General features: G+C 41.6%; 1 protein-coding gene across 3 annotated transcripts in view; it reads left to right on the top strand.

The window, feature by feature from the left end:
• Window positions 1-26,657, top strand: part of LOC132898198 (growth arrest-specific protein 7-like) — a 102,441-nt gene that overhangs the window by 28,965 nt on the left and 46,819 nt on the right. For 2 of the 3 annotated variants that reach the window (XM_060939649.1, XM_060939648.1), the window contains exons 2-5: window positions 2,073-2,193; window positions 11,629-11,706; window positions 18,034-18,119; window positions 25,716-25,766. In XM_060939649.1, coding sequence (XP_060795632.1) covers window positions 2,073-2,193; window positions 11,629-11,706; window positions 18,034-18,119; window positions 25,716-25,766 — 336 coding nt within the window. The remainder of the gene's footprint in view (window positions 1-2,072; window positions 2,194-11,628; window positions 11,707-18,033; window positions 18,120-25,715; window positions 25,767-26,657) is intronic. The other variant, XM_060939650.1, reaches the window with a different exon arrangement.

The following is a 26,657-nucleotide window of genomic DNA, read 5'->3' as shown; positions in this document are numbered from 1 at the left end:
GAAATTGATGAATAGGTTTTGATAAATTAGCGTACTTTTTGTTTGTGAATGTGTATGTACAATAAAAAGAAAATCACACATTGGCTTGAAAATATGAAGTTTACCTTCTCGTGTTGAAAAACTCGCATTTTTCATACGAAATACATCGCGGATTGGAGTGACATATTTCCTGATGTTTCACTTGATATTTCACTCTTATGATGTCACTCCCAGTGTTTTCCCGCTGACTAGACGCGTGTTGTCAAAATGGCGAACTGGTCCAAAATTAAAATTCTTTTGATTAATTTTATTTATTTATTTATTTATTTATTTTGTGGATGTGTCCATATAATATAAAGAACATTACACGGTGGTGCGAAGATCTGAAGTTTATCTTCTCGTGTTGAAAAATATTTCACTTGTTCGCTTCAGTCACTCGTGATATCCATTCACCACTCGAAGATAAACTTCATATCTTTGTGCACCTGTGTAATATCCTCTATCTATTCTGCTAAAACTCTGTTGTATTTTAGGTGACTTCAGAATATCCTCCTTCTTCATGTAACACCTTTTGATATGTAAATGATCATGGTGATTCAGTAAATATGGAAATTGGTCTCTGATGTAATCTGGTGACTTCCAGCAGCGTTTTGAGCCTGCTTTAGCTACTTGTCCTTTTTAACGTTTTCAGGTAACACATTTTCATACACACCCATCACACGCGCATAAAATTAATATGGGGAATAAATGGGGAAGTTCCCACATTACGTGGACAAGACTATCAGAGAAATTCTAAGCCAGTAACTTTTACTAATGATTTATCAGAAGGAGATGGAGGCTTAGATCACAGCCAACAGTTTTGAGTCATTAGTTTTGTTACGAAATCATTCTTTTTGCTTGGACTGCTGAACTTTCTTACTTGTGTGCAGTTTTTCTGAAGAAGGAAGAGGAAACTGGCTTGGTTTTAAAACATAAAGGATTTTGCAATTTGGGTTTGAGATCACTGGAGATATTCCAATTTAGTAATAAGGTAAAATAATATTTCAAAATCGGTTCTATGGCTCAGCTTACACTGCATCACCCAGGTCTTGTGCAGCCCGACATTTCTCCATATAGATATTCTATATGTAATTTAGTGTAATGTTTTGCATTGGACAGCATTCCTCCTACATTCCTCCTCCAGCATTTCTGACTGAGGAAAATTATGGATGGGAAAACCTCGATGAGCTAAGCTTTAGAAAAACACTGGTACCGTAAATGCCACAGCTGAAATCCAGTGAGGTTTCACAGAGGCCAAATCCAGACAGCAGATAACTACAGTGAGGAAATACCACACTGTGCTGCACTTCATGAACTATTTTCTGTGCTGAGTCCATTACTGAAAAAATTCTATCACATCATCTATTTAAAGGTCATACACAAGTTAGTTCAACTGGTATTTTTGGGTCAAGAAAACTTTATTATGAACTGGTTTTATTAGGGGTGGTGTAGTGGTTAGCACTGTCGCTTCACAGTAAGAATGTTCTGGGTTCGAGCCCAGCGGCCGACGAGGGCCTTTCTGTGTGGAGTTTGCATGTTCTCCCCGTGTCTGCATGGGTTTCCTCCGGGTGCTCCGGTTTCCCCTACAGTCCAAAGACATGCAGGTTAGGCTAATTGGTGGCTCTAAATTAACCGTGAGTGTGAATGGTTGTTTGTCTCTATGTGTCAGCCTTGCCATGACCTGGTGACTTGTCCAGGGTGTACCCCGCCTCTCGCCCATAGTCAGCAGGGATAGGCTCCAGCTCGGCCGTGACCCTGCACAGGATAAACGGTTACGGATAATGGATGGAGAGTTTTATTAGTTTTATTATAGCTGTTTGAGAACGTCTAATGAAATTAAAAATACATCATAATACAGTTTGCACATCATTTGCTTAATCCAGCTGTTGTGACGCTGTTTGAAGAACGATAATGAAGATGAGTGTTTGTTCATGTAATATTTGAAGTAATAAAAGTGGACTCTTAGAACCTGCTGTATTATCAGGCGATGGAGTGAGTAAATGTTTTCTGCCTAACATAACTCTATAATATGCTTCTCTAACTTGTTCCTCCAGAAATCTGCCTCCTTGAGCATGTTATCTGGCGAGGAGGCTTGCCAAAGCCCATTGCCTAAAGACTGGAAGTGTTACGTGTCACCACAAGGACGGAAGTACTACGTCAACACTGTAAGCAACGGTGAGGCCATCTGAATGTATTTACCTACAATACACTCACCAATCCTACAATTCAGATTGAAATCCACCACAATGGGAAACATTTTTGGGAGAGTGAGCGAATATCATATCATATCATATCATATCATATCATATCATCTCATCTCATCTCATTATCTCTAGCCGCTTTATCCTTCTACAGGGTCGCAGGCAAGCTGGAGCCTATCCCAACTGACTATGGGCGAAAGGCGGGGTACACCCTGGACAAGTCGCCAGGTCATCACAGGGCTGACACATAGACACAGACAACCATTCACACTCACATTCACACCTACGGTCAATTTAGAGTCACCAGTTAACCTAACCTGCATGTCTTTGGACTGTGGGGGAAACCGGAGCACCCGGAGGAAACCCACGCGGACACGGGGAGAACATGCAAACTCCACACAGAAAGGCCCTCGCCGGCCCCGGGGCTCGAACCCAGGACCTTCTTGCTGTGAGGTGACAGCGCTAACCACTACACCACCGTGCCGCCATATCATATCATATCATATCATATCATATCATATCATATCATATCATATCATATCATATCATATTATATCATCCAGGGACCCTGGTGGTGTGAGTCAAAAATGCTACCCATGCCGCCTTTTACAGCACATTCATTTTTTAAAATCAGATTTCTTAGTTTAAGGTCAATTACCAACAGGCGTTCTTATATTCTCAGTGCCTGAGCATGGCTGTGCAGTATGAATGTGCGAGGCTGGTACAGGGCGGTGTCATTAGACCAGAGGATTGTTCAAGATAGCTCCTATTGTCTCCACGTTTTGCTTTGAAACAATCAGCATTGTCTTTGTTGCTCAGTGGACTGTCCTACGTCCTCTTTCTCCACCCACAAGACATCCATCTGTGCATTCTCAAGAGGACGAAATGAGGATCTGGGCTGAGAACAGAATTAGTCAGGCTATAATTCTCACTATTGACTGGTCCTGTTGACATTTGTACTGTTTCTAGCCTCTATCAAAGCAAAATCTGGAGATTTCAAAATGACTGAATACGTGGAGCTGAAACTGACTAATACTGTATTAGTCTATGAATTACTTTCTCGCATTTCGGTCGCGGGATTGTTTTTATAACATCACCATGTTTGGCACCAAAATTCTGGCTTTTACTATACAACGTGAATGTAACTGCAGTGTTTCCCCTACCATTATATCGGGGAGTGTTACTGGAAAGAAAAAAAAAATAGGAGTGTAGCGCTATTGTAAAAATTGCTCTAATTATTGTTTAAAATAAATGCGAAGACTTAAATATGACTCCTTTAACTGTTTGTTCAGGTCTAAATGCTCTGTAATAGGAGCCGCGGGGAGGGGTCCTGCATCATGCATGAGATGACCATCCTCATCCAGCACCCCCTCTTCCCAAACCAGTAAACTTAGCCCATGTTTACATTAGACCGTATCAGCGGATCATCAGATTAACGTTTTTAAAACGATTAGCGTGCACACAGCAACACCAATACACGATTTGCGTGCACGCAGCAATACCAATACACGGATACGCTCGGCTCCGCAGGCATCCTGCGCTCCAAATCACTCCGCCCTGAACAGCGAGTGCCCTCTGGAGGGTGCGCACTCCGGCCTTGTGCAGCTCACAGAGCACGCGAGTGAAGTGAACAAGCTGTGATTCGGGACTGAGCCGCTGTGTGTGTGATCCCAGCGCATATCACTTACCACTTGCAAGTGGAAGGATGGCAAGCCTAAAGACAATCATAACTACACAATGGGCAGTATTTGCATCAGTATTTGCAGTATTTTCATACTTTTATACTCTTTAATGAAAGGTGATACAAGGCGGAAGTCCGCGCCGTTTTTCAGCAGTCGCGTCACATGACCAACGCCAGCGAATCAGGAAGGTGGATGTCACAGTGACGTTGTCCAATGAGACGCCAGCTAGAGCTCAGCACAGCGCATCCGCGTATTCTGAATGTTTACACAGCACCGGAGCTGACACGATCTGGATTGAATACGTGGATGCTGGCGGATTCCCGTTTCCCGGTGTTTCCAGGCGGTTTAATGTAAACGGACAGTGCATCCGCGAAGAAAACGAGACAGATACGGTCTAATGTAAACATAGCCTTAGGGGAAACACTGAACTGGATGTGAAACGTAGCAAAAATGACACATCTTACTTTCAATGACAACAAACAGTACTTCAGCCAGTACAACAGACTGTGATCCTTATGTACTTCTCCCTAAACTGCTAACCCACTTATATGTATCATAGCACATATATACTGTAAATGATACACATGCCTTATAAAAACAGTACATGCCACAAAGCATCTAAAAGCACAGAAAGCTCCTGGCTCATCATGTCTGGGTCCACAGGATCCTCAGGACAGCAGGATTTTTTTTTTAATCAGGAGGAGAAAAAAACCCTTTTCATGTTATAGAAAGTTTAAATCAATATTAGTGAACTAATTAGCTATGGGTAGTATTTCACTGGGCTGCGACAGCTTGCGACAAATTGCGAACGTCATTTGCGAGGGAGTTTCAGAAGTGTCTTGAAACATTCGCGGGGCTTCTCAGTTTCCTCGCATGAGTCACAAAGTGTCGCTCCTTCGTCACTGAAATTTTGAACATGTTCAAAAAATTCGTGCGACAAAATTTCTCTCAAAATAGCCGCAAACGCGTCGCTGGTGTCACAAAGCCGTCGCGAACCCTTCTCAAGTCAGTTTCCGTGAGGCTTCCTCTACTTCCCTGCCTGCCGAGGGAAAGCCGGGCTGCGACAGCCTGTGACTAGTTGGAGATGCAACAATTGCGGTAAAATATGCGAATATCAATTCAGTGTGATTCCAAGTGAAAATTGTCACTAATTCGCATATTTTATCGCAATTGTTGTGTCTCCAACTAGTCGCAGGCTGTCGCAGCCCAGTGAGATACTGGCTTAACTAACTCACCTTTGTTAAAAAAAAACAAAAACAAAACTTTTCATGTTATGGGAAGTTTAAATCAATATTAGCGAACTAACTAGCTAACTAACCTTTGCTAATGTTAGCAATACTTGCTGCTGTGAGAAACTTCCCAGTTGGCCCATAACATAGCTAGCTAGCTAACATAACTACGAGGAAGCATGACAGGGAGCATCTGCTTCTAGCTAGATTATAGAATAGAATAGAATAGAATAGAATTGAATAGAATATAAACTATTGCACAGAGAGAGTCACATTATAAAGTATTGCACATTATAAATTATTGCACGAGAGTCACATTATAAAATAAAATATTACACATTATGAAGTATTGCAAGGTAAGGTAAGGTGCACAGACTTGAGGTGTATGTGCTGTGTGTAAGGTGCACAGTCCTGAGGTGAATGTGTTGTGTGTAAGGTGCACAGTCCTGAGGTGTATGTGTTGTATGTAAGGTGCACAGTCCTGAGGTGAATGTGTTGCGTTTCACATTATGGAGTGAGGTATTGCACATTATAAAAGTATTGCACAGAGAGAGTCGCCTTATAAAGTACTGCACATTATAAATTATTGCACGAAGAGAGTCACATAGTAAAATAAATAGACTATAAAGTCAGAGCATATCTGAGTTCAGGGCAGTTATAACTTTTGGAAAGAAGCTGTTTTTGAATCGATTTGTCTTTGTCCTGATGCACCTGTAGCGCCTCCCTGAGGGCAACAGGTCGAACAGATCAAAGCCAGGGTAGGAGCTGTCCTTGATAATGTTCTTAGCTCTGCTAAGGCAGCAGGAGGTGTAAATGTCCATCAGGGAGGGGAGAGGGCAGCCAATGATCTTCTGTGCTGCCTTAACTACCCTCTGGAGCCTCTCCCTGTCTACAGCAGTGCAGCTGCCGTACCATACTGTAATACAGTACGTCAGCAGGCTCTCGATGGATGAGCGGTAGAAGGCCAGCAGCAGGTTGGAGTTTAGGTTGTACTTCCTGAGGACTCTCAGGAAGTGTAGCTGCTGCTGAGCCTTCTTAATGACTGCTGTAATGTTTACTGACCAGGAGATGTCGGCGGAGATGAGGACGCTGAGAAACCGGAAGGTGTGGACCCTCTCCACATACTCGTTGTTGATGTAGAGGGGGGCTAGGTCGGTGCTGTGCTTCCTGATGACTGAGAAGTTTATCACAAAATGGCAGCAATTATAGAATGTCACTGAAACCGCGAGGATATATTGTTGTTAGGGGATGGTGTGTTATAAACTAAAACAATCTTTGAAAAAGAAAAATAATGCATTACAACTGCTAACTATGCACAAGTTAAAGGGACTTGTAAACTTATGCAGCTATGATCATTGTTGCTATAATAACAGCTTATGAGGAATTAGTGACTGGATGTTATGAGTCAAAACACTCAATAATGAACACCTCATACATCATACATTTCGATTCCTGTTGCTTTGACCTGGCATCATTTTCAGTGACCCTGACAGCTAAAAACAGCCTGTACACCACCTTCAGTTTCAAGGCAACTGAGGCAGCTGGTCCCTATAAAGCTAATTCCACAGTGCTCATTAAATTTGTTAATGTGTAAACAAAAATTCATACGAACGCCAACCAGTCACTCATATAAATCCCCCCAGTGACTAATGTACTGGAACGCACCTACTACAAATCGCCTACATTTCTAATCTGTTTAGTCTGCGCTCCATCACCGCCTGAAGACTTTACTGTTACGAGGACTGCAGTGGAGGAAACACATTCAGTGAACAGGGAAGAAAACCATTACACAACAAACTAAGCTTGAGTTTGGAGGCTTTTATTTGGTTCCTGAGAGTTTCATGTCAGCTTGCCTCACATTATGTTGTGGATTGTTGTGTGGTTGCCCAGGTGACATGACGAGTGTCGTGTGTGTGTGTGTGTGTGTGGGGGGGGGGTGTTGTGTGGTGTGGTTTCCTTCCTGTTCTGTAAAGCAGCTTTCTGGTTCAGTGGCTCTCTGCCCTGCTGGTTATACCAATCATGCCATTAACAGACCCAGAGAGAGAGAGAGAAAAACCCATAGTCCACTGATCAAAAAAGCATGAGAGTTCAAAATCAATGAAACTGAAGTGGATGGGGAGACCATGAATATTATATAGTGTTGGTCCATTGTTGTTACAGTACTGTGCAAAAGTCTTAGGCACCCTAATTTATTTATTTTTTGTTTCATACAAACTTTGTGATAGATTTCTATTTGATGACTTCTACATTATCGAGTCGGTACAAAAACATTTTAGAGTCCAAACGTTGGTTTTCCAGCACAAAATTAAATGTTACAGAAAAAAAATGTTTGTATCCGAGCAGCATATTACGCAAGAGAGTGCTTTTCAGATTAAAAAAGAAAACATAATGAAGGCTACTGGGTTTTAAGAAGCGAGTGTGACAGTCAAATGGCCCTTTTCCACTACCCTTTTTCAGCTCACTTCAGCTCGCTTCAGCTCACTTCAGCCCGACACGGCTCGCGTTTCGACTACCAAAGAACAGCACGACTCAGCTCGCTTCAGCCCTGCTCAGCCCCCAAAACTCGCACGGTTTTGGAGTAGGGCTGAAGCGAGCCAAACCGAGCTGAGTGAGGCTAGGGGCGTGAGGAAACACTCCCCTGTGCACTGATTGGTGAGGAGGAGTGTCCTTACACGCCCACACACGCCCCGCGAGCACGCTGGGATCTGTAAACACCGTAAACCCGGAAGAAGGAGAATTACGAGAATTATGAAGCCTTATGCGCCTCGCCTCATCTATACGCTCTTGCCAGTATCTGTTGGCGTTGTCGGCGACAACAAGCCACAGCACCAAGACCAGCAACACTAACGACTCCATGTCCTCCATGTTTATTGTTTACTCTCCGGGTTGTGAGACTACCGCTTAAAAGCTCACTGATGTCACTGTTTGCGCCGCCTAACGACATCACGTGACGTCCACCCACTTTCGCTAACTCCACCCAATGTGTCCACCCACTTCCAGCCAGCACGGTTCAGCACGGTTCAGCACGGTTGTAGTCGAAATGCAACTCCAACAGCCCCGCTCAGCTCGACTCAGCCCGACTCAGCACGGCACGGCTCAGCCGCGTTGGTAGTGGAAAAGCGGCAATAGTGTCCAGAAGAACTTTGGCTGGTTCTGTAAGATGCTCAGTAAATTCTACAGCTCATTTCCGCATAAAACTGCACTCATTTTACCTGAGACTACTATTTTTTTTTTAAGCAAAGGATTGTCTCCCACCACATATTGACTTCGTTTCATTTATTATGGCTTACTGCTGTTTGTAGCATTTTTTAAAATGTTGAAACGTTTCATTTGGTCTCTCTCTCTCTCTCCCTATATATATATATATATATATATATATATATATATATATATATATATATATATATGTATATACTACCGTTCAAAAGTTTGGGGTCACCCAGACAATTTTGTGTTTTCCATGAAAAGTCACACTTTTATTTACCACCATAAGTTGTAAAATGAATAGAAAATATAGTCAAGACATTTTTCTGGCCATTTTGAGCATTTAATCGACCCCACAAATGTGATGCTCCAGAAACTCAATCTGCTCAAAAGAAGGTCAGTTTTATAGCTTCTCTAAAGAGCTAAACTGTTTTCAGCTGTGCTAACATGATTGTACAAGGGTTTTCTAATCATCCATTAGCCTTCTGAGGCAATGAGCAAACACATTGTACCATTAGAACACTGGAGTGAGAGTTGCTGGAAATGGGCCTCTATACACCTATGGAGATATTGCACCAAAAACCACACATTTGCAGCTAGAATAGTCATTTACCACATTAGCAATGTATAGAGTGGATTTCTGATTAGTTTAAAGTGATCTTCATTGAAAAGAACAGTGCTTTTCTTTCAAAAATAAGGACATTTCAAAGTGACCCCAAACTTTTGAACGGTAGTGTAAATAGAATTTTGATAATAAAAAAAAAATTGCCTTCAGTTCTCCTTTCATATCTTCTGGTTATTGTATGTGACAAAGGCGAGGGCCTTTCTGTGTGGAGTTTGCATGTTCTCCCCGTGTCCGCGTGGGTTTCCTCCGGGTGCTCCGGTTTCCCCCACAGTCCAAAGACATGCAGGTTAGGTTAACTGGTGACTCTAAATTGACCGTAGGTGTGAATGTGAGTGTGAATGGTTGTCTGTGTCTATGTGTCAGCCCTGTGATGACCTGGCGACTTGTCCAGGGTGTACCCCGCCTTTCGCCCGTACTCAGCTGGGATAGGCTCCAGCTTGCCTGCGACCCTGTAGAACAGGATAAAGCGGCTACAGATAATGAGATGAGATGAGATGGATGCTGGTGTAGGAAGATTTTTTTATGAACCCGAGCATGAGTAAATGAGCAAGGTATTGATCGGATACACAATACCAGCTTTGGGGAGTTTGTCCTTGTCTTTATACAGGGTCTAAATCTGAAGGGCTGTTGATTAAAAATGGTTTTAAAGTCCATTTGAGAAAAGTTTGTGATTTTGAGCCTTAATAATAAAACTCGACTTGGAATTACAGTACCAGGCAAAAGTTTGGACAGACCTTCTAATTTAATGGTTGATCTTTATTTTTATGAATTAAAAGACACTTCATGTCTTAAAGTAATGATGGATGTCGTTTCTCTTTATTTAGTTGAGTGGTTCATGATGTAATGTGGATTACTACAGTTGTGTAACAGGGCTATTTACTGTAGTTTTATTATTTACTATTTGGTCTCAAACGCATTAAGAAGGCAAGAAATTGCACTAATCACCTTTTCACAAGGCACGCCTGTTAACTGAAAAGCATTCTAGGTGACTACCTCATGAAGCTGGTTAAGATAATGCCAATAGTATACAAAGCGGCATCAAGGTAAACAGTATCTACTTTGAAGGATCTAAAATATGAAGCATATTTTGTTTTTTAACACTTTTTTATTTACCACATAATTCCATACATATTCCAGATGTTATTTCATAGTTTTGATGTCTTCTGTATTGTTCCACAATGTAGAAAATAGTCCAAATCCAGAAAAACCTATGAATGAGTAGGGGTGTCCAGACCTTTGACTGCTACTTTACATATCTGAATTTAAATGTTTCTTCTAGTGCATAAATACGCATGAATAAGTAGGCTGCTATTTGAATCCCATAGATATTAACAAATGACACACGAAATGACACACATTTTTGGAAATGTCAGATGGTGAAATTGCTTATGATCAACAAAAAAAATGAAGGCTATGCCTTTGGGTAAATTGTCAGCAGGAGCAGCAGGCACCGCAGCCAGTGTTGTTACAGATGGCGATAAATAAAAGATGGACTTCATAACTCGACATAACTAGGGCAATATTTACAGCATATTCCAATTCTTTGTTAGAGACCCGAAGTACGTAATATTCTTCCTCCTTCTTGTTGTAGAAAATCAATCAAATAAGAAAAGAGGTTGGAGGACATCGATGTGGAATCTTGGCCCTGCTGTCTTGTTGTAGGACGAGAACAAGATTGAACAAGATCATTTGATTTATGTTTAGCGCAGATGCTTGTTGCTTGGTAACCAGTTCCGAGTCACAGATTATTAAATGATCTGCATGCATTTAAAAAAAAAATCTTTCATTACATTTCCAAAGACACTGACTGATTCTGCATAGACTTTTGTCTTTTCTATGCTTCGATTTTACGATGATGAATACTCACAGTATCTAAAGTGGCCCATTGACTTTCAAGCCAGACGGAGGAAAGTGACAGGAGGAACGATTTAGGATCGGTTGTGCATTATCAAACAGAATAAACCTAATCAGAACGGCATCGTTGACATGCTAATTAGAGTTACATAACGTTATTGACGTTTATGAGAAGGAAAACATGTCTTCTCTATATTAGCATTCTGCAGGCAATTACATTATCATAACCAGTTTCACTGATGCCTTTTATAGTATCAATTGCCTCATTATGAACGAACTGAAAGAAGCGGAGAGGAAAAGTCATATGATGAATGCCCTCTGATGACATAGTAAATCATTTCTGAAAGATCTTGAGCTCACAGTGCCAAATCTCTTCTCCATGCATGACAGTCGTGCTAAACCCATGGCTTGGGCTTTGCTTTCTCTATTGGAGAGCGCTGAAAGAGACGTGCATCAGAGCTTTGCACAAAGCCGTGTAGATAATGTTATCAGTCTTGCTTCACTCTGGCTTTTATTTTATTCTCGTGTTCACTCTCCTGGATCAGTTTGTGTACTGGAGATATCTGAACCAGTGTGAACCAGAACAACCAAGGTCAGATTTATGTCGCAAACCAGTCCTTAATACACGCTACTCAATTCAGGATTCATCACAACTCAGTCAGTACAAGCTGTGCAAACCATTTTAAAAGGGTGTTTAGATTATCTAGATTGCTTTTGCTCCAATGCATGAGTGTAACATTCACGTCCATCACAGCACTCTGTTTAATTGATGTAATTTGCTGGAAACATTCTCCCATTCTTCCACTCTATTGCAGAGACTACATGGGAAAGGCCTTCTAGTGTCCCTGGGACACCCAGAACATTATTTCGACACAAGAACTCTTTACCAGCGGGTGAGTCTGCTTTCGTTACAAAACGCCTCTTTTCATGTTTAAGGTTAAGGTTCTTACATTTGCTAGCAGGACAGTTACTTTAATTTATGACTCAGAAGAAGCTCTATTTTGGTCAGCTTTAAATTCATAAAGCCTGACTCTGACACTGAAGGCAAATCTGCAGCGCATGGAAACGCTAGAACGTTCTGAGCCGGAGTATTTCTATCTTTACTTTGCACTGACGTACACAGGGACACCTGATAATACGAGGTTTGAACCTTAGTGACTTGTTCAGTAGCAGGTTGTTCCTTTACAGTCAATAACATGATGCTTAAGTCATAGATTATGCTCTAATTGACTGAAAACCATCTTTAAGAGAACAGCAAGTATAAAAAACAAACATTACATACACTTACCGGCCACTTTATTACTGTTTTATACAGTTCTCTAATCAGCCAATCCCTTGACAGCAGTACGATGCATAAAATCATGCCGATACAAATCAAGAGCTTCAGTTAATCTTCACTTCAAACATCAGAATGAGGAAAAATTGTGATCTCAGAGTGTGACTTTCACTCTGGCACTGTGGGTGTCGGTTTGAGCCAGATGGACTGGTTTGAGTATTTCAGAAACTGCTGATCTCCTGGGGTTTTCACACACGACAGTCTCTAGAGTGGTGTGAAAAACAAAAAACATTGCATGAGTGACAGTTCTGTGGGTGGAAACGCCTTGTTGATAAGAGAGGTCAGAGGAAAATGGCCAGATTGGTTCGAGCTGCCAGGAAAGATATAATAACTCATAGCAACTCTTTACAACCGTGGTGAACAGAAAAGCATCTCAGCATGCAACAGCAGAAGAACACATTGGGTTCCACTCCTGCAGCCAAGAACAGGAATCTTAGAATCAAGAACAAGTTCCTATTAAAGTTATTATTAAACATTTCCAAACTAAGAGGACTTATGTCAAAAAATGATCTGGAAAAACTGATACATGCCTTCATCTCTAGTAGGGTTGATTACTGCAATGGCCTTTTCACAGGCCTGCCAAAAAAGACCATCAAACGACTTCAGCTGGTGCAAAATGCAGCGGCTAGGGTTCTCACACGAACAAAAAGAACAGAGCACATTACTCCAATTCTAAGGTCCCTTCACTGGCTTCCAGTAAGCTACAGAATTGACTTTAAAGCATTGCTGCTGGTGTACAAATCTCTAAATGGTACAGGGCCCAATTACCTCTCTGATATGTTGCAGCGGCCTAACCAAATCAGATCTACCAGATCGCAACAGAAAAATTTACTATTAAAACCTGTTGTTAAAACAAAGTATGGTGAAGCAGCTTTTAGCTACTATGCAGTGCAGCTATGGAACCAACTGCCAGAGGACATCAAAAATGCTCCTGCTGTTGGCAGCTTCAAATCTAGGTTAAAGACCAAGCTGTTTTCAGATGCTTTCTGTTAAATAATTAATATTGTCTTCTTTACATGTTTTATAATCTTTACTTTTACAGTCTCTGCATGTTTCAAATTTTACTTAACTTTTATTCTATTTTATTCTGCTGTTTTTTTTCTTTCCCCTATTTGAACTTCTACTTCATTTTATTATTTTATTTCTACTATTGTTTAATTCTTATTATATTTCTTCCCATTTATTTTATGTAATTTTATTCTCTACTGTTTACTGTTTTGCTTTTACTTCTGTAAAGCACATTGAACTGCCACTGTGTATGAAATGTGCTATATAAATAAACTTGCCTTGCCTTAAAGTGGCCAGTGAGTGTACACTGACTAAAGGGTTCCATTCAAATACTAATACTGTTCAAACAAATAATAATTGATGTAATGATTTTATGTCTATTTTCCATTAAATACATTACATGAAACAGACAGGTGGCAAAATTAGTGATACTAAAATGTAGTTTAAATGCGTTCTGTAAAATCCATCTCCATTGAGGAATTTCAAGATATTTGCTGACCTGTGAAATTAAGTTATTGGATACAATTAAGCAATTTCCGGGCCATTGAAAGGTTTTAAAAGTCTAGAACAGTTGAAAATCTGCCAGGAAGAGGACAAATTCCTAGCCGAATCCCCCTCCGTAACCACACACGGTGGACTGTATACAAGAAAAAGCACCTTATATACAAAAATATGGTGTAAAATATGGTGGTGGATCATTGGCTGTTCATTGATGTTGTTCTTTTAGTGGTTAGCTTTTCAGATTATTCATAGTATCTGAAGAACCAGGAAATGGGTGGCACAGTGATGTAGTGGTTAGAATTGTTGCCTCACACGTCGCAAAAAATTGAAAACTGAATTTGAGGAGAAAATGACTTAATACTCGTGAAATTATCTTGCTGCATGGACAGATATTTTTACTTGACAAGACATCTTGGAATAAATTGGTTGCAGTCTAGAACTAGGTTTAATAATCTCAGAATTGGTGTCTTGTATTCTTCTAATAGGAAATGCTAGATGGTTTCAACTATTTTCAAGATGTTTTTACTTGCTAAGATATCATTTTTTGCAGTGCAGCAAGAAAGTTCTGGGTTCTAGCCCAGGGGTCAACGGGGGCCTTTCTGTGTGGAGTTTGCATGTTCTCCCCGTGTCCGTGTGGGTTTCCTCCGGGTGCTCTGGTTTCCCCCACAGTCCAAAGACATGCAGGTTAGGTTAATTGGTGGCTCTAAATTGACCGTAGGTGTGAACGTGAGTGTGAACGGTTGTTTGTCTCTATGTGTCAGCCTTGCGATGACCTGGCGACTTGTCCAGGGTGTACCCCGCCTCTTGCCCATAGTCAGCTGGGATAGGCTCCAGCTTGCCTGCGACCCTGCACAGGATACGTGGTTATGGATGATGGATGTATGGATGGAAATGTCCCCAAGTGTTTCTTTTTTTCTGTAAGGCTCAGGGATATTATACACTACAGAGAAAGTTTGAAACTAATGTTTTGCAGAAGGATTGGACCACTTCAGAAAACATTTGTGTGAAATGTTTGAAACATACAGTGTGGTGTTAAAATAGTGCCACGGTATATTTCAGCATACAGTATCATTGCATGTTTTATTCATTGTATATATTCAGTTTTGTTCATTTGAGTCGATTGTATTTGTACTTTTTCATGAATAAATGCATGATTTCTATGATAGTAGTAGTGTAATACGTGGTATAAAGTTAGTGCATTGTAATAACCTTCTTTCCCTTTCATTCTTATTATTCACCAACGTCCCACACTCACACACAGTGAATCCGTAAAGATGGCTGGGGTTTGCTTAACACTCCTTATTTTAAACTTCTGCATTGCTGATTTTATCGCAGCCTTCTGTGGTCTACCAAACAATGCCATAAATAGAGTCAGCACAATGATGCGATCTTTGTCACTCGGAGGTTTGTGATTGCGTTGAAATGATAAACGCAGTAGTTAAAGATTCCACTGCCATTTTAACAGCCTACATACACTGGAAACTCATTTTGCATTAAGCGTTGCCATTTTAGCCACATGTACAGTAGGCTTGCGGTGTACTCAAATTTACACCAGTTTACTTAATAAGGAACACCATATTAATACTTTGGAGGACACCCTGACCCCTCCCCTGACCCCTTCCCTGACCCCCTAGCTCCCAGAGCAGCCTTAAGTCTTGAAGTAATTCTTCCCACCATCACCCTGTGTTGGAAACATTCCTTTGAGATTCTGGTCTGTGTTAACATGATTGCTTCACATAAATGTTGCATATTTATCAGCTGTTTATTTGTGCTCAGATTTTCCCATTCCACCACATCCCAAAGGTGCTCTGGATTCAGATCTGGTGACTGGGGAGGCCATTGGACTACATAGTCATGTTTATGAACCCAGTTTGAGACAACTTGTGCTTTGTGACATGGTGCATTATCATGCTAAGAGTAGCTATTATAAGATGAGTAAATTGTGGCCATAAAGGGACAGTCGGCAACAATAGTCTACATTTAAATGAGGATTGATTAGTAGTAAGGGGCCCAGTGTATGCCAAGAAAACATTCCCAACATTGTTGCCTGAACTGTTGACACAAGGCAGATTGGACCCAAAGATTCATGCTGTTGATGACCAATTCTGACCCTAACATCTGCATGGTCATCATTTATCCACTCTGACTGTCCAGTTTGGGTGAACCTATAGGTTGTATTCAGTCACATGACTTTTACTGAATGAAGTGAACCAGTCTGGCCACCATTATGCAAATCCATCCATCCATCCATTATCCATAACCACTTATCCTGTGCAGGGTCGCGGGCAAGCTGGAGCCTGTCCCAGCTGACTATGGGCGAGAGGTGGGGTACATCCTGGACAAGTCACCAGGTCATCGCATAGAGACAAACAGCCATTCACACTCACATTCACACCTATGGTCAATTTATAGCCACCAATTAACCTAACCTGCATGTCTTTGGACTGTGGGGTAAACTGGAGCACCCAGAGGAAACCCACGCAGACACGGAGAGAACATGCAAACTCCACACAGAAAGGCCCCCGTTGGCCGCTGGGCTCGAACCCAGGACCTTCTTGCTGTGAGGCGACAGTGCTAATCACTGCACGGGTGGCATGGTTGTGAGAAAGATGCAATACATTTGCGAATCCAAATGAAATAAATCAGAGGAATTTACAAACCTTTCACGAAGTGATCACTGCAAACTCAAGCATTCTTTGACTCCGCAGCGAAAGGTTCAAGAGCCACTCTTCTTGTTGTCTTTTGGTAAAATCCTTTGCTCTTTCACCCCTTTTTATCAATTCATGGGAAACTCAGAAGAAATTTTTCATCAGTTTCATGGTTTGTTTGATTCAAACAGCCCAAAACAACACAAGCGCAGGTCATTTTAACGACTAGCAAGGCGCCCCAGCGACAGTAACGCTTTGTGAACTTAGCTAACCACCACTTCAGGTCTTGCATATCTAATGAGGCACATGTGATGTTGCAAACAATCAAGTAATACCCAGCACAGCCTGTTCTTGGCTTACAGGAGTGAAACATGATGTGTTTTCTCTGGTTGTATCCCATCTACCTCAAGGTGCAATGTGTTGTGAATTTTGAGATGCTTTTCTGCTCACCACAATTGAAAAGAGTGGTTATCTGAGTTACTGTAGCCTTCCTATGAACTCTAACAAGTCTTGCCGTTTTCCTCTGACGTCACTCACCATCAAGGCATTTCCACCTGTAGATCAGCCGCTCACTGGATTTTTTGTTTGTTTGTTTGTTTGTTTTTCACACCATTCTGTGTAAACTCTAGAGACTGTTGTGAGTGAAATTCCCAGGAGGTCAGCAGTTTCTGAAATACTCAAACCAGCTCACCTGACACCAAAAAAACCCACGCCACAGTCAAAGTCAAAGATATCACATTTTTTCCCTCATTCTGATGTTCGTTGTTAATATTAACTGAAGCTCTTGACCTGTATCTAGATGATGATGATGGATGAATGAGCTGGTCTGTGGGTGTTCCTACTAAAGTGGCCAGTGAGTCTATATTTAGTAGAGAAGCCCAGGCAAGAGGAACCTTCCTTTCCTTTACGTAATGGGTAGATAATAGAATTTACGAGCAATTAAAAACGTTGCTACCGCTATGCAGAAACTAATGCAATTGAGACACAGCCCTGAGAGATCAGTGTCACTGGATATAAATGGAGGAAGGAAACTGTAAATGTCTTCAGGATGAGGACATCTCAACATAAGGATGTGTCTTATTAGAAACTCTACCGCTCGTAAGGATGTATTATTGAATTTATTGACTCGTGATAGAGCATGAAGAGCACCACACCCTTGCAAGGGAGTGCTTGTAATGCACTTAGATTCCTGTGCTGAAATTTGATCAAAAGACTAAAGTCCCTCTCATGCCTGGTTGAGCATTGATTGCTGAATTGCCGTGTGTATACCATGTCCTCTGTGGTGTTTTTAAAGATTAAATAAGGCCCCTGAGAGCGTGACATTTGCACCTAATCGCTTTGTGTTATAATAGAATGGAGCAACGTGTTTTCAAGCACAATCACCACATGTGGTTCAGTCCTAAAAATACTGGCAAGGAAGTTGAAATTGAATGCAGAACAGGAAAATGCCATGAAAATGTTGAGGGGATAAAAATACCACACACAAAAAAAAAAAAGCTTCTCAAAACACTTTTGGGATGTCTGTTTTGGAGTTGTCGTGCCTTCAGTAATGAATGTACACATACATTTGATGCATTTCCTTAGCAACTCCTTAGCATCCAGAAATCTCAGTCACCCAGGACCTGACCTTTTTCTGAAGTCAAGAGCAACCAGATGATATGAATAACTCATTTCGTCTTATTTCTAAGCTCGTCCAGCTCACTTTCCTCCACTGTGTCTATTTCCAGTGAATGGATTTCATGGCAGCAGTGGTCCATTGCATCAGACAGAGCAGTCACACGTATCAAAACAGAAGGCCAACACAGATCAACAGGTAGGACTGATCTGCAAGATATCTGCTTCTTTATTTAACTTCATAAGCACCATCCGTCTCTGCTTAAGCTGAAACTTACAAAAGTGGTCTTTCGTCAGGCCTCAGAAATATTATGAAATTGTTTCCACACACAGTAAAAAAAGAAAAAAAAAGCCCCTACCTATGAGGCAGACACTGAGAGCACTAAAGAAATGAGTACTTAAACCTCTGGTTTATATGCAGATTATTATAAAACAGGATGACATGCCTAGCCTTTCCACCCACTCGGTCTTTGTTTAGCATTAGCATAACATCCATGGGAAACCTGGTAATAATGTTGAGTTTCTTGCATTATAATTACACACTTATTACAGTGTAGATCATGAGTATTGAGAAACAGGAATGCTTTTGTATCATAGTCTATTCTGGGCGACATGAACACACTATAGGAATGTAAAGGCGTTTAAATTTTCACCATTAAGAAGTGTCCAAGATCCTCTACAAATGTACGTATTAACCTAGACAGGAAGAGACTCAAGGGAGGCTTTACCCAAAAAAAAAAAAAAAAAGTGACATGGTCTGGAAAAACCTATCAGATTACTTAACAGACACTCTCATTCAGAGAGACATACAACATACCCAGAGCAGCCTGTGGAGCAGTTGGGGTCTTGCCTTGCTCTAGGGCACTTCAGCTATTCCTGCTGGTCCAGGGAATCAAACCAGCAACCTTTTGGTTCCAAAGCTGCTTCTCTAACATTAGACCATTGCTTCCCAGTGGCTGAATTCTGCCCCCCCCCCAAAAAAAAAAACAAACAAAAAAAAACCTTTGACCAAGATTGTTTTTTCCCCCCCTAACTGTTATGTAATTAAAAAAAAAAAAAACGATGAATATATTTGAATATGGGCGGCACGGTGGTGTAGTGGTTAGCGCTGTCGCCTCACAGCAAGAAGGTCCTGGGTTCGAGCCCCGGGGCCGGCGAGGGCCTTTCTGTGCGGAGTTTGCATGTTCTCCCCGTGTCCGCGTGGGTTTCCTCCGGGTGCTCCGGTTTCCCCCACAGTCCAAAGACATGCAGGTTAGGTTAACTGGTGACTCTAAATTGACCGTAGGTGTGAATGTGAGTGTGAATGGTTGTCTGTGTCTATGTGTCAGCCCTGTGATGACCTGGCGACTTGTCCAGGGTGTACCCCGCCTTTCGCCCGTAGTCAGCTGGGATAGGCTCCAGCTTGCCTGCGACCCTGTAGAAGGATAAAGCGGCTAGAGATAATGTGATGTGTGTGTGATATTTGAATATAATGATGTGGAGATTTGTATTTACTTTTTAAGCTTGTTTAGAGTGTGGCTTCCTGCAAAGATCACATTGTGTAAGAAGGCAGTTTAAATCATGTGGCGGTCTCACACAGCGAATGTCACACTTTGATCAAGTTGCTGATTATCTATGTGCCACAGGGAAATGGAAATAAGCCTAATCAATTCAGTTTGTACTCAGATACCAGTGGTCTGTAATGCTCCTGTATATACCATAGTTGCAATGAAATGTAATTTTGTCCTTTTCCACTTTTTTTTTTGGGGGGGGGGGGGGGGGGGGGTAACCGGACTGTCAAATGCTATAACTTTATTTCTGGTTGAAATAAATGCAAAAGGGACTCATCTTTCACTCTAGGAAAGTCTAACTTTCATACCGGCTTATATACAGTTGTGGTCAGAAGTTTACATACAGTGACATGAATGTCATCTTGGATATGAATGTCATGGCAATATTTAGGCTTTCAGTAATTTCTTTGAACTGTTCTTTTTCTGTGGCAGAATGTACAGCATACATCTTTAATAAAAAAAACGCTACAATTTGATGCACAAGTTTTAATTTTCTTTAGGTTTTCTGAACTCAACACAGGGTCAAAATTATACATACAGGGTCAACAATTTACATACGCTCACTTAGATTATTAATTCAGAGGTGCTGAAACTTCCAAAATGTCTTTTATCTTGCCAAGGCCGAGGTCTCTTAACTTCCTGTTAGTGATCATGACTCAGTGCGTTTACATGCACATAGAGAAAATCGAATTTCTGCAGTTGCTCGACTGACATCGAAGTTCTAAATGCCATGGAAACACCTTAGCTAGGCTGAAATCGAACCGAACTTGATTTCTCGTAATCGAGCTACACGACTTAGATTATGCGATTTTAGCCAAGCTACTTAGTGCATGTATACCCTATCGAGCTATGTAGTCCAGCTACTTACTTCAGCACTGCCCCTTCCGGAAGTGACGAGTGACGAGACCACAAGCGAGAAACACAACAGCCTCGGTCGGCATGACAACGAATCATGACAACGGCATGAATCTTTTCTTTTTGTGGCATTGTTTGCACTGTTAAAATTTAGCTCACTTACTGTATCACCAAATACATCTGTACAGCTGTTGCATAGCTGTGAATTGTGTACATAAACAAGTCACTGTATTTGTGTGTGTGTGTATATATGTCCAACATCTGAAGAATGTCAATAAAAACAAAACAATTGAACTTTTTGTGTGTTTATTAAGACATAAGTTAAATTGTAAGCAAAAAAAAAATTTTTTGTAAGCAAAAAATGGACTTTAGAAAAATATACAATTGTGCAAAATAAGTTGTCTTACAAAACAGTGGTCTGCGCAGGACAGTTTGTAGCCATACAGTCTGTTAGAGCAAGCCGAACAGCTTGAGCACGGAACTTGTGAACACGGAACTGCCAGTGTTGCCAGATTGGGCGGTTTTAAGTGCATTTTGGCGGATTTGAACATGTTTTGGGCTGGAAAACGTCAGCAGTATCTGGCAACACTGCTGATAACTTTGTTTATACTCTTGAATAGCTCTTCTTCATGACGACAACCGGAAGTGTACCAACACGATGGGGCGTGTAGTGCCACCTGTGGCTTGGGTGCACAATGTACCTCACACAATAGCTCGATTTCCTTGTGTGCATGTAGGATTGGATTTCTCTGGGACCCCTGCTGGGACCCTTAGCTCGATTACCGACAGTAGCTCGATTTGGATGTGCATGTAAACGCAGTCATTGACTACAGCTGGTAGCTTCTCTGTGCCTTCTTAAAAAGGGTTTGTTTACAGCACTTGTTGAATTGACCAATACACAATACAATGGGAAAGTCCAAGGAGCTCAGTGCAGATCTGAGAAAGAGGATCACAGGTACAGTATACACAACTCCAGAATGTCTCTTAGAGCCATTTCTAAACAACTGCAAATTCCAAGATCAGTTCAAACAATTGTATCCAAGTTATTGTGAGGTGTAGTCACTTTGCCAAGCCACTTTGCTTCAAGAAAACCCAAACTGTCACCCTCAGCTGAAAGGAAATTGGTTTGGATGGTCAGAAACAACCTGGGAACCACCATGGCAGAGCCCTGCCATGAACTGGAAGCTGGTGGATCATTGTCTACATTTCAGATCACCATGGACTAAGAGGCTGCTATCCAAGAAATAAACCCCTGCTCCAAAATTGACACCTTCAAGCTTAACTAAAGTTTGAAGCTGAGCACACGGACAAAGAAAAAGCCTTCTGGAGGAAAGCTGTATAGTCACATAAGACAAAGATTGAGTTGTTTGGCCACAATGACCACCATGTACAGAGGAACACTGTATCAACTGGTGGTGGTGGTAGGATCATCATGCTCTGGGGCTGTTTTGCTGCCAGTGGAACTGGTTCATTGCACAAAGTGGATGGAATAATGAAGAAGGAGGACAACCTCAGAATTCTTCAGCATAAACCATCAGAAACTTGAACACAACTTAAGACTTGGGACTTACAACAGGACAATGAACTCAAACACACATCAGAGTTGGTTGTGGAGGATAAAGCAGGCTAACATTAAGCTTAAAACAAGTCCTGACTTCAACCATATTGAAAATATATGGACCGTGCCTATAAGTCAAGTCCATGCCAAGAAAAAAAAAATTAATTGAACTCTACCGATTCTTCCATGAAGAGTTGTGAAATATCCAACCAGAATTCTGCCAGAAGCTTGTTCATGGTAAACTAAAATGTTTGGTCAAGGTGAATCTTGGAAAGAGACATTTTACTCAAATATTAGATGTTCTGTATGTATATTTTTGACCCTGTGTTGATTTCAGAAAACCCAAAGAAAATTAAAACTTATGCACCAAATTCGTGTTTTTTTAATTAAAGATGTATGCTGTACAGTCTGCCACAGAAAAAGAACAGTTCAAAGAAATTACTGAAAGCCCAAATATTGCCATGACATTCATATCCAAGATGACATTCATGTCACTGTATGCAAACTTCTGACCACAACTGTATAGTAGAAAATATGAAAATTTCACCATGTGACCCTGCTCCTTGTTTGCTGAATGATGATTACATCTAAATCTTATCTTAAATCAACATAAGCTACTTTAAGCATTGATAAAAGACTGGTTTGAGGCAACATACCCAGCTGAAATAATATGACATTGAATTGAAAAACATAGCATTGTTAGAATGGTTAATAGCAACTGAGCCAAACCCAGAACAATTATCATTTGAATGAGTATTATTGAAATAGTTAATATAACAATAAGTTCATAGAATTGCATACTGTGGGTGGTAGAAAAGGGCAACTGGACTTGCTTGAAGATTCTTGAAAACGTTTCACCTCTTGTCCGAAAGGCTTCCTCAGTTCTGTCTGACTAATAATGCCTCTCGTATACGGACTCCCCAAGATTCACAAAGAAGGAGCGCCTCTCAGACCTATTATCAGCAGTATAAACTCGGTCACATATAACATTGCCAAACACCTAGCCACCATCTTGGCTCCTCTGGTTGGGAATACACCATATCATGTCAAAAATTCCCAAGATTTTGCTACTAAAGTTGCAGACCTCAAACTAGATTCAGATGAAACCATGGTTTCCTACGATGTCACTTCTCTGTTCACCTGCATTCCCACCACAGAAGCAGTCGAATCTGTAAGAAAACGACTCCTTCAGGATAGCTCCTTACTGGATAGAACGAACCTCACCACGGATCAGATTTGCACCCTGCTTGACCTCTGCCTGACTACCACTTATTTCCAGTTTAATGAAAGTTTCTACAGACAGAAGCATGGATGCGCCATGGGATCACCGGTGTCCCCTATTATGGCCAATTTATACATGGAGGAAGTGGAACATATAGCTTTGACCACTTTTGCAGGAGTTGCTCCCAGCCATTGGTTTAGATATGTGGATGATACCTGGGTTAAAATCAAAATCCATGAGGTGGAAGCTTTCTCGAAACACATCAGTGCAGTGGATAGCAACATCAACTTCACTCAGGAGGATGTCAGTGGGAATAATCTAGCCTTCTTGGATTGTGATGTACACATTAGACAAGCCTTAGTATTGAGGTCTACCGGAAACCCCCACACACAGACCAGTACCTACTTTTCGACTCTCACCACCCACTGGAACATAAATTGGGGGTCATTAGGACCTTGCAACACAGGGCTCAGAACATTCCTACAACGATAGAGGGAAAAGAGAAGGAGCAGAATCATATCAAGAAAGCACTTCAGAATTGCGGTTATCCCAACTGGGCTTTCCTAAAGAGCATAAAAAGGAACATAACGGACAAGGATGATAACAGGAACAAACACAAGAACATTGTCATTCCCTACATTTCTGGTCTATCTGAGAAACTCAGGAGGATCTTCTACAAACACAACATTCACGGTACATTTCAGACCCAGTAACACCCTGAAGCAGAAACTGGTCCACCCTAAGGACAGAATACCCAGACACAAACAGGACAACGTAGTGTATGCCATTCAGTGCAGTGAGGAATGCACAGACTCGTATATTGGGGAACAAAACAACCGCTATACAGGTGCTTGGCTCAACACAGGAGAGCCAGCTCCTCAGGCCAGGACTCGGCTGTCTACATTCATCTTAACAACAAAGGACACTCATTTCAGGATTGTAACATACGCATTTTAGCCAGAGAGGATCGTTGGTATGAGCGAGGAGTTAAAGAAGCCATTTTTGTCAACCTGGAGCGGCCATCACTGAACAGAGGTGGGGGTCTGAGACATCATTTATCAGCCATCTACAATACAGTCTTGGACACTCTTCCCAGACGGCTGGGTGTACGCCAGGACCCAGCTGTTTTCGGTGACTCACAGGAGGACAGAGAGAGTCAGCTTTCCATTGATCACCCTAATGGGCAATCCTTTGATCACCCTAATGACTCGCCGTTCACACCCAGCCTCCAGTGACCCACACCAACATGATGCCTCAACGACACCTTAGATAAACTTGTCATCAGAATTCTGATTCTGAGGCTACGTTTACATTACGTCGAATCAGCGGATCATCAGATTAATGTTCTTAAAACGATTCGCGTTTACACTAAAACCGTTAGCCGTGCACATAGCAACGCCAATACGCGGATACGCTCGGCTCCGCAGGCATCCTGCGCTCCAAATCACTCCGCCCTGAACAGCGAGTGCCCTCTGGAGGGTGCGCACTCCGGCCCTGCGCAGCTCACACAGCGCGCGAGTGAAGTGCACAAGCCACGATTCGGGACTGAGCCGCTGTGTGTGTGATCCCAGCGCAGATCACTTACTACTTGCAAGTGGAAGGATGGCAAGCCTAAAGACAATCATAACTACACAATGGGCAGTATTTGCATAAGTATTTGCAGTATTTTCATACTTTTATACTCTTTAATGAAAGGTGATACAAGGCGGAAGTCCGCGCCGTTTTTCAGCAGTCGCGTCACATGACCAACGCCAGCGAATCAGGAAGGTGGATGTCACAGTGATGTTGTCCAATGAGACGCCAGCTAGAGCTCAGCACAGCGTATCCGCGTATTTTGAATGTTTACACAGCACCGGAGCTGACACGATCTGGATTGAATACGTGGACGCTGGCGGATTCCTGTTTCCCGGCGTTTCCAGGCGGTTTAATGTAAACGGACAGTGTATCCGCGAAGAAAACGAGACAGATACGGTCTAGTTTAAACGTAGCCTGATTCTGATCCAGGAGAGGATAAATATCTGATACTCCCTATTATTCAGATAGAACTGAGGAAGCCTTTCAGACGAGAGGTGAAACGTTTTCAAGAATCTTCAAGCAAGTCCAGTTGCCCTTTTCTACCACCCACAGTTTACTATGACCTGGATGATTGAGAATCTTCACAGACAAATAGAATTGCATACAATTTATTTGCTTTGATGTATGGCTGTACTATGAATGTTTGATGCTAATTATATTTGTGGGCCAGTATGAGCTTTGGATGTGATCTGGATTTGTGAGGATAACTGCTTTCCCATGCGATACTTATAGTAATCATGAACAAATTCACCTTGCGAAGGGCTTTCCCGGGCCACCAAATATATTCACTGAAGGAGTGCCAATAGATGAGAAACCAGTGTTCTCTCTAAACTTTGCACCACTTGGGAATTTTAATGTTCGAATGAAAATGACAGCTTTATGACAGTTAATCACAGAAAACCCTCATAACAGCCCTTCCTGATCGCCATCAGGGAAGTAATAACAACAACAAAACACATGTGGCAAGACTTTAAAGCACGAGTTGAATTCCTGTTATGGAGGGAAGTTGAAGATGTATGCTGTTTCCTCCCCCAGAGCCCTGTGTCCACATCTCCAAGGAAGACGGAGCACAAGACCTCAGTCATGGTGAGTACTGTGTACAAAAGCAGCAGCTGGATATCTACAGCACACTCCCACAACATGCTGTACAGTACAGAGATAAGCAGCAGCTGACACACCAGGACAGAAATCATGCTGAGCAAGTCCATCTGGTGGTTTAGATGCAATTTCCCTTGTTTCTTTGTAGATGTCAATTTTTATGGTCCTCTGATAGTTGTATCAGATTCTGGCATACGATGTTAGTGCAGAAACAAATATCTGTTCTTGTCCTGTAGATCTGTGATATGGTTGAAACAAATGAACGTATGAATAGATTGTGCATGAAGGGAGCTTGGAACGAGCTCTGTGAGAAATAATCAGTGATGATTTTCAACCCAAACTTGAGGCAAGCCACAGAGTGTCATGGGTACAGGGATCACACTGTTGATTAAAGCATTTACAATTCCAATAAGGTTGGGACGCTATGTAAACTGTAAATAAAAACAGAATGTGATAATTTGCAAATCATGGAAACACTGTATTTCATTGAAAATAGTACAAAGACAACATATCACATGTTGAAACTGAGAAATTGTATTGTTTTTTTGAAAAATATACAGCTTGGACATCTGGGAAGGCATCATTAATGCTGAATGATATATACAGATTTCAGAGCAATATGCTGCCATCCAGACAAAATCTTTCTCAGGGAAGGCCTTCCTTCTTTCAGCAAGACAATGCCAAACCGCTTTCTGCACATATTAAAACTGCATGGCTCTGTAGTAAAAGAGTCCAGGTGCTAAACTGGCCTGCCTGCAATCCAGACCTGTCTCCCATTTCAAACATTTGGTGCATTATGAAGCACAAAATATGACCAAGGAGACCCCGAACTGTTGAGCAACTGAAATTGTATATCAGGCAAGAATGGGACAGCATTTC

Source organism: Neoarius graeffei, chromosome 14, assembly GCF_027579695.1.
Source record: "Neoarius graeffei isolate fNeoGra1 chromosome 14, fNeoGra1.pri, whole genome shotgun sequence".
Lineage (NCBI taxonomy): Eukaryota > Metazoa > Chordata > Actinopteri > Siluriformes > Ariidae > Neoarius > Neoarius graeffei.
This window is presented reverse-complemented; position numbering and strand designations above follow the sequence as displayed.